The sequence below is a fragment of the Fistularia commersonii genome, chromosome 11 (genome assembly GCF_037954325.1).
Source record: "Fistularia commersonii isolate RoL2024-O1a breed Wild chromosome 11, RoL_Fcom_v1.0, whole genome shotgun sequence".
NCBI classification, from domain to species: domain Eukaryota; kingdom Metazoa; phylum Chordata; class Actinopteri; order Syngnathiformes; family Fistulariidae; genus Fistularia; species Fistularia commersonii.
The window spans coordinates 4,065,475-4,080,245 of NC_141294.1; the positions used below are offsets into that span (position 1 = coordinate 4,065,475).

General features: G+C 40.4%; 3 protein-coding genes across 4 annotated transcripts; 1 reads left to right on the top strand and 2 right to left on the bottom strand.

Annotated features, from left to right (window-relative positions):
- Window positions 1-1,749: 1,749 nt before the first annotated feature.
- On the bottom strand, window positions 1,750-9,397 carry sdha (succinate dehydrogenase complex, subunit A, flavoprotein (Fp)). Its single transcript, XM_086154571.1, has 15 exons — window positions 9,287-9,397; window positions 8,699-8,779; window positions 8,293-8,454; window positions 8,001-8,144; window positions 7,266-7,430; window positions 6,962-7,110; window positions 6,726-6,850; window positions 5,672-5,840; window positions 5,371-5,566; window positions 5,119-5,290; window positions 4,716-4,834; window positions 4,497-4,608; window positions 3,367-3,497; window positions 3,057-3,170; window positions 1,750-2,957 (listed from the first exon to the last, which is right to left on the bottom strand). The coding sequence occupies exons 1-15, from the start codon at window positions 9,347-9,349 to the stop codon at window positions 2,871-2,873; spliced, it is 1,989 nt and encodes a 662-aa protein (XP_086010697.1). The 5' UTR covers window positions 9,350-9,397; the 3' UTR covers window positions 1,750-2,870.
- Window positions 9,398-9,607: 210 nt separating this feature from the next.
- On the top strand, window positions 9,608-13,032 carry LOC147229253 (coiled-coil domain-containing protein 127-like). Of its 2 annotated transcripts, none has more exons than XM_086154574.1 (4): window positions 9,608-9,695; window positions 10,231-10,356; window positions 10,643-10,887; window positions 10,980-13,032. In XM_086154574.1, the coding sequence occupies exons 2-4, from the start codon at window positions 10,236-10,238 to the stop codon at window positions 11,424-11,426; spliced, it is 813 nt and encodes a 270-aa protein (XP_086010700.1). In that variant the 5' UTR covers window positions 9,608-9,695; window positions 10,231-10,235; the 3' UTR covers window positions 11,427-13,032. The 2 variants fall into 2 exon arrangements, with proteins under 2 accessions (XP_086010700.1, XP_086010702.1); XM_086154576.1 differs by having other exon boundaries at window positions 9,618-9,695; window positions 10,228-10,356.
- On the bottom strand, window positions 12,987-14,322 carry mrpl32 (mitochondrial ribosomal protein L32). The gene is made up of 3 exons (XM_086154577.1): window positions 14,084-14,322; window positions 13,642-13,829; window positions 12,987-13,240 (listed from the first exon to the last, which is right to left on the bottom strand). The coding sequence occupies exons 1-3, from the start codon at window positions 14,175-14,177 to the stop codon at window positions 12,989-12,991; spliced, it is 534 nt and encodes a 177-aa protein (XP_086010703.1). The 5' UTR covers window positions 14,178-14,322; the 3' UTR covers window positions 12,987-12,988.
- Between the last annotated feature and the right edge of the window lie 449 nt (window positions 14,323-14,771).

The following is a 14,771-nucleotide window of genomic DNA, read 5'->3' on the forward strand; positions in this document are numbered from 1 at the left end:
GTTAGCAATTGATAGCGTCGTCCAACATCTCTCCTCATTAGTGCTTCGGTGTTTGGTCCCAACAGCGGGGCAGAATACAGAGAACGTCATGTGCTGAATGCATTCTCCAAAGTCATTTCTTGACCCCTCAGTCTGCAGAACAGTCCTGTAACGGTCTGTTGCTACGTTTGTATTTAAACCTGCGTGACTTTTTGGAAAGATGAGCTACTCCCGAGTTAGAAATGTTATTTGCAGCATGCAGAGTTGAGCTTCGTCTTTACTTGTTTATGAGTTTGTTTTGCTTCTCTCTCCGTGTTGCTGAAAATGTGTGAATTCCCAGGTGAGGATAGCACAAGCACAGCGGGTCTGGTTGGTGTTCAGACATTTACTCTGGCCTCCTGCTTTGAATTTATTTGACTGTGCTTTATGACAAGGGTAGTAGTGCACATAACAAAAGGAGAAAAAGGGGAGGAATATAATGAATTAGAATTTACCAAGTAAGCACAAATAGAGCTGTTCTAATGTGCTCTAGGAAGCAAATATCACCTGAGGTTAACAACCTGTACAAAGCTTTATCGTTAATCTCAATGTCACTTTCTTCTCTTTGTGCAAACCGTTAATATTTTAAAGACCTGTTTTGTTATCAAATGAACAACCAGTCTCCTTGCGCTGTACAATTTAGGAACGGAATTCATGTTAAGTTGTGTTAAAGTGGATGACGCACAAAGTAGTTGCCCTACCCCCATCCGGCCACCACACACACACACACACACACACACACACACACACACGCACACACACACACACACACACACGCACACACACACACACACACACACACACACACACACACACACACACACACACACACACACACACACACAAAAGCACACAGCTCTCTGACGTGTCTGGGTTTGGCTTCTGTTAAACAAGGAGACACGGATTCAAGTTACGTGGTTGTTTTCTTTTTAAAGCTGACCCCTACGCCCCCTGTGTGTTTGTGTGTGTGTGTCAGGGGGAGTCCTGCCACTGTGCTTCAGCAACAGTTAATGACAATACTGATTAGTAAAATATTTCAACTAGCATTTTTTCCTCTACATAAATTCCATTTTGAAAAGTAATGCAATTGGTTCAACCATCAACATCACATATCCAGATCAGCATCTCAGTAAAGGTCTTAAAATGCATGTTTCCTATGCAGGCTGCGAATTCGTCCCTCTGCTGTCGCCAAGTGGCTGAAAAGACAAAATACTATAATAGCTGAGTCACTTGGACGTCATTATAGAACCAGACAGCAGAGCCAAGCATTTGGTTTTTTTTTTCTTCTATGACCTTGTTGCGGTGCATGTCAAAGGCATTGTTTTCCTCTACTTACTTTCACGAAATGAATTATGTGCAGTTTTTGCACTCACTGACAAACTGAATCCTGCCTTCACTGAAACACACAGGGGTAGATCAACAACCATATGCGTTTTGATCGGATTTGGAGCCAATCTTAATCATTTGCAGTCACAATTTTTGAGAAAAAAAATACCTTTGTGTCAGAAAGAAAAATGGAGTGGTAATGTACTTTATGTGCTGGATAAAACAGATCTTATTCATAAAATTATGATAGAGCAACTGGGTTGGTTGCATTGAAGTTAAATTCAATTTTTTTTTTCAAAATGACTTTTGTATGTCCAAAACTTCAAGGATACATCTGCTTTGGTTGTAGGATTCAGAACATATGTGTAGGAAATGCCTAAATAAAACCCTTTGGGAGACTTAAGCTTCTATGCATAGTCTACACTTTATTAGACATGAAGAAAATGTACAAATGGCAAACTCAGAAGAGAATCAATTCTTTAAAAAAAAAAAAACTTGAATAAATTAAGTCACTTCTTCAATGGTTCATCACGGGCAGAATGGTGTTAGCAGTTGTTCCATACTTCAAGTGATGGTACCATACATCATTTTATTTTCTTTGATCAAAATTACAGAGCTGTCAATCCTGGAAATAACTAAAGATAACCGTGACAACTTGTAAGGAACGTAATGCCTTGGTTCAATAAAACCAACTGGTAGGAAAGCTGCAACTGAAGCACTTTGACCGTGATATCAGAATACATTATACATTCTGGAGAGGCAAATCAGCAAGCTCATAGTTCTGGGCTGCATTAACAACATAATTGACACTTGAGTAGATCGTCAGTGTTTATTTGAATTGAATAAGCAACACCAAGCTGTTAAGATGCCATTGTGCTAACTACCATGACAAAATTACAAAACCAAATAGTCTCATGCAGCTTCGAACTAGTAACCAGAGTGAAGGTATATCAAATATGCTTGACTGTAAATGCACTCGCACACAAACACATATATCCGCTGTGCAAGGCCACAATGAGTGTGAGAGAAGACTGCCTTGTGAGTTGACAAGTGCATACATCGAAAGTCAGCATGTATATTGTACATTAATCCGATATTTACACTTCAAATTTCCCTTCATGGCTTGACAGTGACATTTGCATTTCAAGCTACAAACCTTTCCACAATCTCCTGTTGAAAGCCGAAGGAGTAGAAAACCAGGACAAGCGAGGCCAGAGTAGAGCAATAAGTTAACGATTTGATTTTGTTTATATTGCTTGTGTTCAATACATACCTGCTTACAGCAGGAAAAGCTCGCAGGCGATTAACTACTGCAAAGAGATTTGACAAGGCCAACCACAAATGCAGAAGAGGAACACAATGGGCTGAACTTGAAAAATAATGGATTTTATATGTGTGTGTATGATGTGTATATATATTCTAAAATGATACAAATGTGCAACTGAAAGCATAGTTTATCCCCAAAATGTCATCTCTCCGAGAGGAATGGATCCTCCATAAATAGCAGATCTGAGCAAGGAGGGCTCTTAGTAAGAACGGATGGCAGGAGGAACGTGCGCGCAATCTTGTTCATCCAGTGAGCTGTCAATAACTGGGCGGTACTCCAAGGTCACCTGAGGTCGGACAAAAAAAAACGGTAATAACCAAAACATTTGATATTTATTGCGTATGGGGATTGGGCTGGGCACGAAAACACCCCGTGTGAAACATACCTTTCCGGTCTTGGGGTCGACGTAGGACAGAGTGTGCTTCCTCCAGTGTTCATCGTAAGGCGTCTTCTCCTGGCCCTGCAGAGGCTTGGAGTAATCATACTCATCCACACGGTCCTGCAACACAAGGGCGAAGTGTCACATCTTAAGTCAAGAATGACGAATTTTTTTTCCATTTTCATCAATTTCCATGACAAATAACCCACAGACAAAAACAAATATGTTTGCACATGGTTTGACTGCCAAGGATATCTGGATCTAGGCAGAAGACAAAGGCATAAAAGGTCATGCATTAACTTTGTTTGCCACAGACCTTGAAATCCTCCCTGGCGTGGGCTCCCCGGCTCTCCTTCCTTTGCTCAGCTGAGTTGATGGTCTGGACGGCATTCAGCATCAAATTCTGAAGCTCCAAAGTTTCCACCAGGTCTGTGTTCCATACGATGCCTGCACAAGGGGAGACCGTAAATAATTCGAGATTTCATTTATAAACAATAAATTATAAACAGGGCTTCTGCGGGTATTAGCTAATTGAATTTCATGCTTTCTAATGCCATTTTAATGCCACTTTAAAGAGATGGAAAGCCCATGTACCAACTGCAGGTATGTTTATTTATAAAAATAGCAATCTGGAATAGATTTCGCACAGTAGTAGATATGGACATATAACCTTCTGAGTGACAATGGAATGAAAGAATCCGATGGTTTTAACTTTGTGTGTGATTTTAAGTGTGCATATTTCTTGGTTTGTTTCCTTGTTCTGCAACTCTGGTGCTGTTACTTCGTGCACCGTCAGAACACCCACAAATTAAAGGCCTCTGCTTGTCAATCATCACACTATTCTGATCAAAATGATTAAATGTTTATTTATCTGTAAAAATTGCATTTTCTGTCCATATGCACTTCTACTTTTGGCACTTCTGAAAGGATGCTAACTGCATTTTGTTACTCTATATTCTTGTGTAATGACAATAAGGTTGAATCTAATCCAATAAAATTTTAAATACACTTAATTGGGAAAAACATTGTTATTTGCACTTTATTTTGATCAGGTTATATAAACATTTAATCATTTTGATCAGAATAGTGGGATGATTGACAAGCAGTTGTTCTGACTGTGCATGAAGTAACAACACCAGAGTTGCAGAAAAAGCAAACAAACTAAGAACTATGCACTTAAAATCATATACTGAGTGACAAAATGCAGTAAGCATCTAATCAGAAGTGCATATGTACAGAATGTAGAATATTTACAGATAAATACTGGACATTTATTGCCCCCAGACATTGCATTTAATGGCTTTGCATACAGTTTATGGCCTTCATTTTAGCCATATCTATTTCATTACTTTTCTGCACTGTACTGAACCGCAGTAGCCCTGTATAGTCAAGTCTCAGAACTGCACAGGTACAGTGAGCTGCACTGAGATTATATACAAACATCACCTCTGTCAAAGGTTTTGATTTCATCCATGGTCTGGTAGATGGCATCCATCTTGTCACATCCCTCCTTCAGAACGGAGCCAGTGCGGAACACTGCAGCATGGGCTTGCATGGTCTGGACAGAGAGAGATCACGCTCACAGCATGTGTGCATTGAACACGGCTACTCCCTAAAGATAACGCCCCCAAGTCCACCATGTGCCGGACAGGTCTGTGTGTGTACCTTCTGCATGTTGAGCCTGATCTCGGAGGTGCGCAGGCTGCCATTGGCGAACCTCAGCTTATCCAGGTTGGCCACTGATTCCTCTCCTGCGCTGGCCTTCAGGGGGGACAGGGTCTCTCCTGGAGGAGAAATTGCAGGGGGAACAATGAAGTCAGACACATACTGGACAGTCTACCACTGATGTCAAGATGGCTAGGAGACTTTAAAAACTCTCTCTTGTGATTTAAGCACCAAATATAAGGAAAGAATAGTGATGCGTGATGTGAAAAATGCAAAATATTTGGAGTTCTTCTGACAACAGAACTTCATTTCATCATTGGGGTGGAAAAAAAAAAACATAATGCCGGACAATCAGGACGTTTATTTGACCTGTGTTCTGCAGCTGGTGAACAGAGGTCCTCACCTGGTTTGTGCTGCTCTGCAATAGTGAGGGCGCAGGCTCTGCCGAATACCACCAGGTCCAGCAGAGAGTTGGCGCCCAGTCGGTTGGCGCCGTGAACGCTGGCGCAGGCTGCCTCTCCACAGGCATACAGTCCGCGAACCACTTTGTCTTCTCCATCAGTGTGAGTGATAACCTGATGGTAGAACAGCGAGGATAAGAGTTTTAGGGGAGGTGATTTGACATTGTGAGTGATGATTAGAAAATGTTGCCTACCTGCCCCTTGTAATTTGTGGGTATTCCACCCATATTGTAGTGGACGGTTGGCAGGACGGGGATGGGCTCTTTGGTGACGTCGACTCCGGCAAATATCATGGCCGTCTCAGAGATGCCAGGCAGCCTTGTGGCGAGCTGCTGCGGGGGGAGGTGGTGCAGCTGCAGGTACACGTGGTCCTTTTCGGGACCTACACCCCTAAAAGAAGTAAAATGCACAAATTGATCACTCCATTCCTTCCAGACTATTAGGAGAGCAAAGGAAAAAAAAAAAGGGGGGGGGGAGGCGTTATTTTCTCCGTACCTGCCCTCTCTGATCTCTATGGTCATGGAGCGGGATACGACGTCTCTGGAGGCAAGGTCTTTAGCATTGGGTGCATAACGCTCCATGAAGCGCTCTCCCTCACTGTTGATCAGGATCCCTCCCTCCCCACGGCAGCCTTCTGTGATCAGGCAGCCAGCTCCGTAGATCCCTGGAGGTATTGACAGGATGACGAGGGAAAGTCATATCTTGCTAAATGTAAGAGGCAATGATGGCAAAATACTGCGAACAGTGACGCCAGATACATGTCAGTGTTTCCATTTATGAAGGATTGATTGACTCTTGAGGAAAGCCTTAAACCTAGTACTTACTATGGTCACCTCAAAGTGTAAGGGTGTGTAAGGGTTTTAAAAAGAAGAAAAAAAAAAAGCCCCATCCTTCTTAAATGGAAACACTGACATGTATCTGGCGTCATGAAGTATGCGAGCTCGTAAAACTGTCTGTGACAAAGAATTAGAAAAGTAGAGAGCTGAAGGACAGCAAGATCATTAATAAAAATTAAAAAAAATACTAAGATTCATGAAACTGCAAAGGGAACAGAGACTCTCATAAACTGTGACATGAAGAGAAAGAGAACTGTGACATGAAAGTTTGCACACCTGATTTTACAATGCCTCCGTGACGGAATAATAAATACAACAGACTTTGAACTGTTATTGATGAAATACTTTTATCTGGTTGAAATCATACCGGGAACGGCAGCCAACAGTTTCAACTCAGACACGTGACTAAAAATACAATTGAATACAAAATCCGTTTTAGAGGTATTTCAATGACAGCTAATGGCATTGCAGTGCTGATTTTCACTGGTGGACATTTTCTGTCTGCAAGTTTGTAAAAATCAAAATATGGTTCTTATCTTAAAACATCTGAAATGGTCATTCAAATTGAATTGATTATGACCCAAAAGGTCAATGGCAGGTAATCATGTGCTTACAAAACCTGTATACTGTTGAACTTTCTATCCATTGTCTGTTGTGACACTAAATTGTCCGTACATTTTGTCGCGCTGATGCAATAAGCTACTTTGTCTCACCGGTAGGATGAAACTGTACAAACTCCAAATCCTGGCAGGGCAAACCAGCTCTGGTCACCATGGCATTCCCATCTCCTGTGCTAGTGTGAGCAGATGTGCAGCTGAAATAAGCTCGTCCATAACCCCTGCAATACGGAAATCATATTGATCAAATACATATCAATTTAGGTTACATAATGCAAACTATTTTAATCACAATCTTTTGATTATGTTGTAGCAAGCAGTATATGGAGTACCCGGTAGCAATGACAGTATTTTGGGCTCTGAAGCGGTGAATAGATCCATCCTCCATGCAAAGAGCAATCACTCCTTTACACTCGCCATCTTCCATCAGCAGATCCAGGGCAAAGTACTCCACAAAGTAACTGGTGTCATAACGCAGAGACTAAGACAGGAGAGAAACCAGACCATGTGCTTGAAACACACTGAATATTTGAGTGGTAAAAATACTTTGGTCATGCAAATAGAAATGAGACATATGCATGAGTGTGTGTGTGTGTGTGTGTGTGTGTGTGTGTGTGTGTGTGTGTGTGTACTAACCCGGCCATAAAGTGTATGAAGGAGCGAATGTCCAGTCCTATCTGCTACACAGCAGCAGCGGTGGGCCTGCCCCCCTTTCCCATACTTCAGACTCTGGCCTCCGAAAGCTCGCTGATAAATCTTACCGTCCTCGGTACGGCTGAAAGGCATCCCAAAGTTCTCCAGCTAAAAAAAAAAAGAAGTTAGTTTGTGACCTTTTGCTAAAAAATATAAAAATCACATTGACATAAATCAACTAAAACATCTGAGAACTGAGTAAACATAGAAAACAGAAAAAAAAAAAAAATTTTTTTGTTCTCAAAAAGATTTCTTCCAAAACTATGTGACACTATATCAGACCTGGTAATTTTACATCCGGCCCGTTTTGCTTTGGTATTCAGCCCGCCAAACCATTTTCTTTTAATATCTTAACAAGAATTTTCAATCAGTATTGAATTTGGAAACTCATATTTTCCTTTTGTTTAATTTTGTATGGATGATTACAAAAAAAAATAATGCCAGCACATTTATATGATCATTCATGATTTTGAAGTTGAAATAAAATGCCAAAAAATATACAAATTTGAATTGCAATTTTCATTTGATTCAATTTACATAATACCTTGTTGGCCAGTGCATAAAAATTAAATAAGAAATGTGGCCCACCAGCCAAAATAATGGCCCACCCCTGTACTTAATTAACCTTTTAAGAGAAAAAGCTGGCAACTATAGCCAAAATAAAACAGAAAAACCTACCTCTACCACAGCTGCAGGAGCCTGCTCGGTCATGTAGTGAATGGCATCCTGATCTCCTAGCCAGTCGGATCCTTTGACAGTGTCATAGAAATGCCATCTCCAGTCATCACTCTCCATGTTCCCTAGAGCTGCATTGATTCCTCCCTGTGAAAGCAGCATTCATCATAACTCGATACTAAGGAAACATGCCAACTTGAGTACATATTGCGTTCACTTAAAGCTTTGGTTTTACTTAATGTGGAGATAGTAATATTGTGACAAATATACTGAGGTGCACAAAGTGATGATCGACCTGTGCTGCCACAGTGTGAGATCTGGTGGGAAACAACTTGGTCACGCAGGCGGTGTTGAAGCCAGCCTCGGACAGCCCAAAAGCTGCCCGAAGTCCAGCTCCCCCAGCTCCGACCACCACGGCGTCAAACTCATGATCCACAACGGGGTACTGAGTTGAGATCTGGAGAGAGCAAGGAGAAGTTCCTTGTGAATGTGTTCTAGACAAGTGCTGTTTGCAACAACCAAAACAAATAACAAATATTACTGTGGGAGCATGTTCAATGTGTGAAACAAACTCAATTGGTGACACAACCTGTAAAAGCTACAATACTGACATTGGTATCCTTGGAGTATATCATTCTGTTTGCTTTATGTAGGAACACTTTCAATAAATACCACCTACAATGGCAAAAGACATTACTCACATCATCTGAAACTTTGGCATTATTCTTCTTTCCATAGATGGAGAAGTGGAAATTCCTTGTACCCTGAACAGCAGCAGGAACCTGGCAGGAAATAAATATTTATAACCAAAAGATGCTCCACTTATTATTTAACTTGGATTTTATTTGTAAGTCAATTTGCAGCTACCTGAAAAAAATCACGTGTATGTGATGCAAATCCGATGAAAGATATTCCCCACCCATGCTTGCTTACTTAAAAGGCATCGGCTTTGTTTGATTTCAACAAGGACAATTGATAAATCTAAACTAATATGTCTTACCTATAATGCCATTTCACTAAAAAAATATTATACTTGCATGATTTGAGTCAAATAGAACATGAAATATTCATTTAGTGGATTAAAATCAACCCTTTTCTTCGGGGTCCAAGTGTCACATTGAGACAACCTATGCTACATAACATTGGTTACGCAAGTCAGACACTGTCGCGTTACGAAAGCTAGAGTGCAGCAAAACATTTGGGATTCTGGATGAGTCTGCAAATTAGCACACTTGAATGAAAGTTGTATAGATAATCAGAACATTTTACATATAAATGACTAAACTCACGGATGTCGTTGTAGACAAGATACGCTTGGAGAGGAGTCGGGAAGCTGCCTGCACACTCGCCATGTCGTCAGTTGAAGGACCAGTTCTGAGATGCGGTGGCGGATGAGTTAGTCTGTTACACCGGACTAAACCACCCTCCCAAGCGGGGGTTTACTACACATCTCTGTATTTAATTTTGTATATATTTTCTCAAAACTCCACACAAAAGTTTCACCCATGGATTAAAAACAATAATATTATCCATACTGAGTATATTTTGTCAATTTATATCGACTTTAATGCCTAGTCTTGTATTGATGTTTCATGGATTTACCCCTATCAGAAAGGCGATGGACAGTCAACGTAAAATTGTGTAAGAAGGGAGTGCAGGAAGGAATAAATGACGAAGTGACCTGAGTCTCCATTGAAGGTGAGAAGTCGAACTATATAACGAATAAATATAAAAAGCCTTGTCAGAGACACAAATATTGTATTCCATTGCATTTCCACTGCCTTGCGAGCTAACGTCCTAGCTAGCTCGCCAGCTAGCCTCGTTAATGTCCTGTCACACAATGAAATAAATGTTTATTAAAGAAATTTCACGTATCCTATGTCTGCTAAATAGAGCTTACAATTACTGTCCAGTTATTGTTGACGATTTTAAAGTCGCTCTGTTAGAACTCCTTTATTTTCAAAGTAGCCTCTTCCCAATGTAAATACATTACAGCATTTCGCTGCGTCTCAAGTCACTTGAGCCTTACCATTTTTTTATTTTCTCGAAGTGGTCGTCATATTTACTCAAAAACCAAGCTACCACACACACACATATGTATATATATGTAAAAATCATTAATGCCGACTTCTTTGGCAGTTGAATAGAAATGTGTGACACTTAAAGACACTGCAGCACTGCGTTATCATGAACATGCAAAACAAAGCACGCCTGTATGTGTTTGTGTCAGCAGGTTCCATGAACAACTTGAATGACCCCCCCAGATGGAACATTCAACCGGCCCCTGGAGAAAGGCCTGGCGATGGGAACCAGTGGAACTATGCCCTGCTGGTACCTCTGCTTGGACTTGCTGCATTCCGTAAGTTACACAAAAGGTGTGCCCTTGAAGGGTGTGTGAGAGACAATGATAGAATTATACAACGGTAATTAATTTAGAGATGGTAATGTTACCTAAGATCTCAAACCGAGATTCGCCCTTGAAATTGTCATTTTGTTGTCTATATGACCATGTAATTTCCTTCATCGTTGGCTGTAATTTCAGAGAAAAAAAATGTGCTTGCCAGACATAATCCAACATCTGCAATTAAAAAAAAAAAAAAAAAGGATTGAGACATCTCGAGTCTAATCTCTTGTTGTATTTTCAGGTTGGATCTGGACGAAAGAGTCTCAGAAGGAAATCCAGAGGGCTAAACGCCAGTATGAAAAGGATGTTGCCACCATTAAAAATGAGATGGAGGCCCAGTACCAAGAGACTATAATAGTGAGGAACAGGACAGTGGCAACACTAGAGCTAGAGCTAGAAAAGGAGAGACAGAGGGTCACAGGCTACAAGCAGGCCCTGGTCTCACAGAGCCAGCAGCTAATGGAGGAACGTAAACAGTTACAGCAAGTAAAAACATGCTCCTGCTACAGCTGTTTCTTTGTTTATGTCAAAGTTTTTTGTTTTTATTTTTTTCACAATTTCCTCTTCTTACACTACAGGAGCGTGATAAGTTGGAGGAGGAAACAAAGAGACAAATCAAATCTGGCGCTGCTGGGGCTGCGCTGCTCCGTGCGCTGGAACAAGAGAACGACTGGTTCCAGCGAGCCAAAACTACTCTGAAGGAGCTTGAGGATAAGCTTGTTGAACGTCAGGATGCATATTGTTCCATGACCCGACCTCGAAACCAACGGGAGAAGATGGAGAGGGACATCCTGCTCAAGGCAGTTAAAGAACCTATTAGCAATGAACTGGATATAGAATCTAACCTCAAAGACATTTTTGAAAGAGATAAGCATTGTGCGGACATGTTAAACATGGACAAAAAGAAGAATGGAAGTCTCATGTGGGTGTATCTTAAGTACTGGCAACTGCAGGCCACTGTAGAAAAACACAAGAGAGCTCACGAAGCCATGGTAAGAGGGAATATTCAGTCACACACTAAATGAAAAAGCCAAGTTTGGAGGGGGACATTTCTCAAGTGTGAAGATCAGGAATTGAATATGCATTAAATTTTCTTTTTTTTTGGGGCTCCTGCAGGTCAATCCTGTGCACAGTATACAGTAGGGTAGATGACAATGTGTGAAAAATATATAATGTACCTAAGTGCACAGAGGCAGCAAAAAAAAACTAAATGTTATTCAACTATGCTTTGATAAAAGTTAAAACCTGGAAAAATGCAAGATTTAATAAGGTTTCAGAAAACTCATATGAAACACCTCCAAAACAAACCCAGTTAGGACAGCTTATTCACTGCAAGGAAACTATATGATAAAGGTTTTATCATAAAACCCAGTAGAACCAATCTGCTAATAGCTGGAGTGGATATAAAACAGAAGGCTAAATGAACAAAGTAAAATATGTATATGTTTAATTGAAATGATTGGCCTTTTTTTTTAACTCAAAAATTTGCATCAATTTAACCATACAATGTGCAATCTTTGGTTTCTCTCTATTTATTTTCCTGCTCCTATTACTTTAGTGGGAGTCTGGAATCGTGTGATATACAATACATGGTAAAAGGAACTAAAGGTGTCTGTCATCACTGCATTTCATAACAACTCAGAACAGGGAATTAACAAAATACATTAGATTTGAGGTATTTAAAAGGGAGAAGGGTAAAAACATTTGCACAAGACCTCAATAAATAAAGTGAAATGGTACATTGCTATTTTAATCCACCTTTATTTTTTCTTGTCTGTACCTGATGGTTATGACCATAACCAGGTGAAGAGGCACTGAAAACAAAGTTCAGATGTCTCACCATATCTACCCTGTGAACAAGTCTTTCAGAATTCCATAATGGAATAACACCTGTGTTTTCAAGTACAGGGTACAGCAGATAAGTTCCACTTGTTTTCTTCGAGTTCACAAAGCACAGATGACCAGGTAATAATAAAATGTTTCTTAGCAAATACTAAATAAACAATTCACAATTCATTCAAAATAAACAATTTTTGAACAAACGCATATCCAAATTAATTATCCAGGTCCAGCTATGGTTCCTTTCAAATTGTTTTGGCTTTCTCAATTTTTTTAACCTGGTGAAAAACCACTATGAACTCAAAATGTAGAATGCAATTCTTATCATTAGAATTTAATCTTTTCAATATTATTGTTGCTTGGTGTTTTGCAAGCCAAATAAACATCTGAAGGTGGCTTTTAACAAAAAAGCCATTTAAAAAAAGCTTCTGACATGGCCAGCTTATTAAAAATGTAAAATGGTTGCTTGAGGTCCTTGTGGAGAGATGAGAGAATCATGATGTAGAGGGATTATTAACCTGCCTCTTTTTGGGGGGAAAAAAGATTCATTCTAAATGGTCCACAAATTGAACAGAGTAAACGAGCATTTTAAATCAAATGTTTAATTTATTTTCAAACAATGTAGTTACTGAAAAATGATATAACGGTGTTAGAATCCATTAAACCATAGTCCTCTTTTAAATTGTTGACCAGCAGCAGTCTTACAGTTTATCACTTTTGCAACGTCAAGTCCACTGTATTCACTGCATCACGGAATAAACCAGCCCGGTCGCTTCCTTGGAAGCTCCACTATTCTCTTGTCTTTGTCCTTCTGGCTCAGCGCTTCGCCTTCATACAGGACTACAGTCTCCTGAGCCGGCGCACTCAAAGGACCACCTTCCACTGCCTTTATCTGCTTGCGGATCAGAGCAGTTTCCTTGCACACTTTTGCATAGCAGAATCCACACAGGATGTGTTTTTGTTTCAAGTGGCCGCACTCTGGACAGGGCTCGATGTTCGTCTATGAGAGAGAGAGCAACATATGGTGAACTACCCCTGGGTCAAAATCATGTAATAAAAACAAGTGGTTCTAAGGGAGACGATAGTAAATATTTTAGTAAGATGACATTTGGTAGTCCCCACCCCTGAACAAACTTATTCCACCTTTTCTTGTTAAACAACTGATTATATTTGGGACTCTATGCTGGTGCATAAAGACGGTGTTGAGTGTAAACACATCTTTAGTACTTTTAGGGATGGAAAGTAACACATAAATATAGGTCACATTAATGTAGGTTGTCTACAACATGTGTGTATTAGTAATGAGGGAAAGGATGGGTGAATGAAGAAACATGATGATAGCTGCGTTTAAGGTTGGAAGTCCAATTTTAAATGGGCTAAAGCTGTCCATAATCTACACACCTTAACTTTAAGGAGTTTTTCGACAGCTCTCCTCCTGGTGCGGTTGACCTCTATGGTGCGTCTTTTCTTAGGCGCTGCCATCCAAAGGATGCTATCAAAGATACCAGACGTTTCCTCCAGATTCTGCTGTTCCTGATCCATTTGAGGCCAGAGGTTTGGGCAGGATCCGTTCACTGCCAGGGCTGGACCTGTTCGAAGCAGGGAACCATGTCAAAGCAGCACCTCAAACACACCGCATATACACGATGGGAATCGAGCTAACCAAATGTGAGGGATCAGATCATGTTGCACGAAAAGGTAATTTGCATCAAAATGTTGCAGACAGAAATAAAGATGGGGAGGAGGAGCATTAAACTTAGTATCTTTAGTGGCGGCCATAAAGTACGGAGTGTATTAGCATGATTAGCAGTCTATTTTTCCCTCGGCGCAAGTTATAACTCACCCAGGTGTCTGTCCAGCCCCGCCGCCTGCAAAAGTCTGCTCTCGATGTGTAGTAGTGAGCATCTTAAGCTGTGGACCAGAGTTGCCAAACTCATTTTTTCTGCTGTCACCACGTTTTCCTTCTCCAAAGTATGCTAATGTGCCCACGGTCCTTGAGACAGTAGGTCACTGAACGGCGACTGGTAGGTGTACTTCTTCTCCGGTTCAATTTTAATCATACGATACTGATGTATCGTATGTCGCCACTCACTGGTTAAAAGTGGAAATTGACGTAAACGGATGAATTGTGTTTTAAATAAAATGGAGCTTGGGGCGTTTTTAGTATTTGTCTACAACAGAGAAATCCACACTGCAATGTCAAATAATTAATAAATAAAATCACGGGTATCAATTTACTATACACAACTTGAAGTTAATAGGGGAGATTGCATTTTGGCATTTTATCATTCATGTTAACGCCGATCAATTTCTGCACTTGTAGACTTTTTGGTTTTTACCTCATGCATTACCCTTAAGCTTTATGGAGGTTAAAAGCACCAGCCCTGTTTTGTCTGTGTCCCGTTTTTCTATCGTTAAGTGTCCTCGAGTTTAAGGTAAAACGCTCAACAGGAAAACTAGTTGCTATAATAACATCTAGTGTCAAATAATTTGATAATAGATGTCTCTTGTTAATTTGACTCAAATTAAAA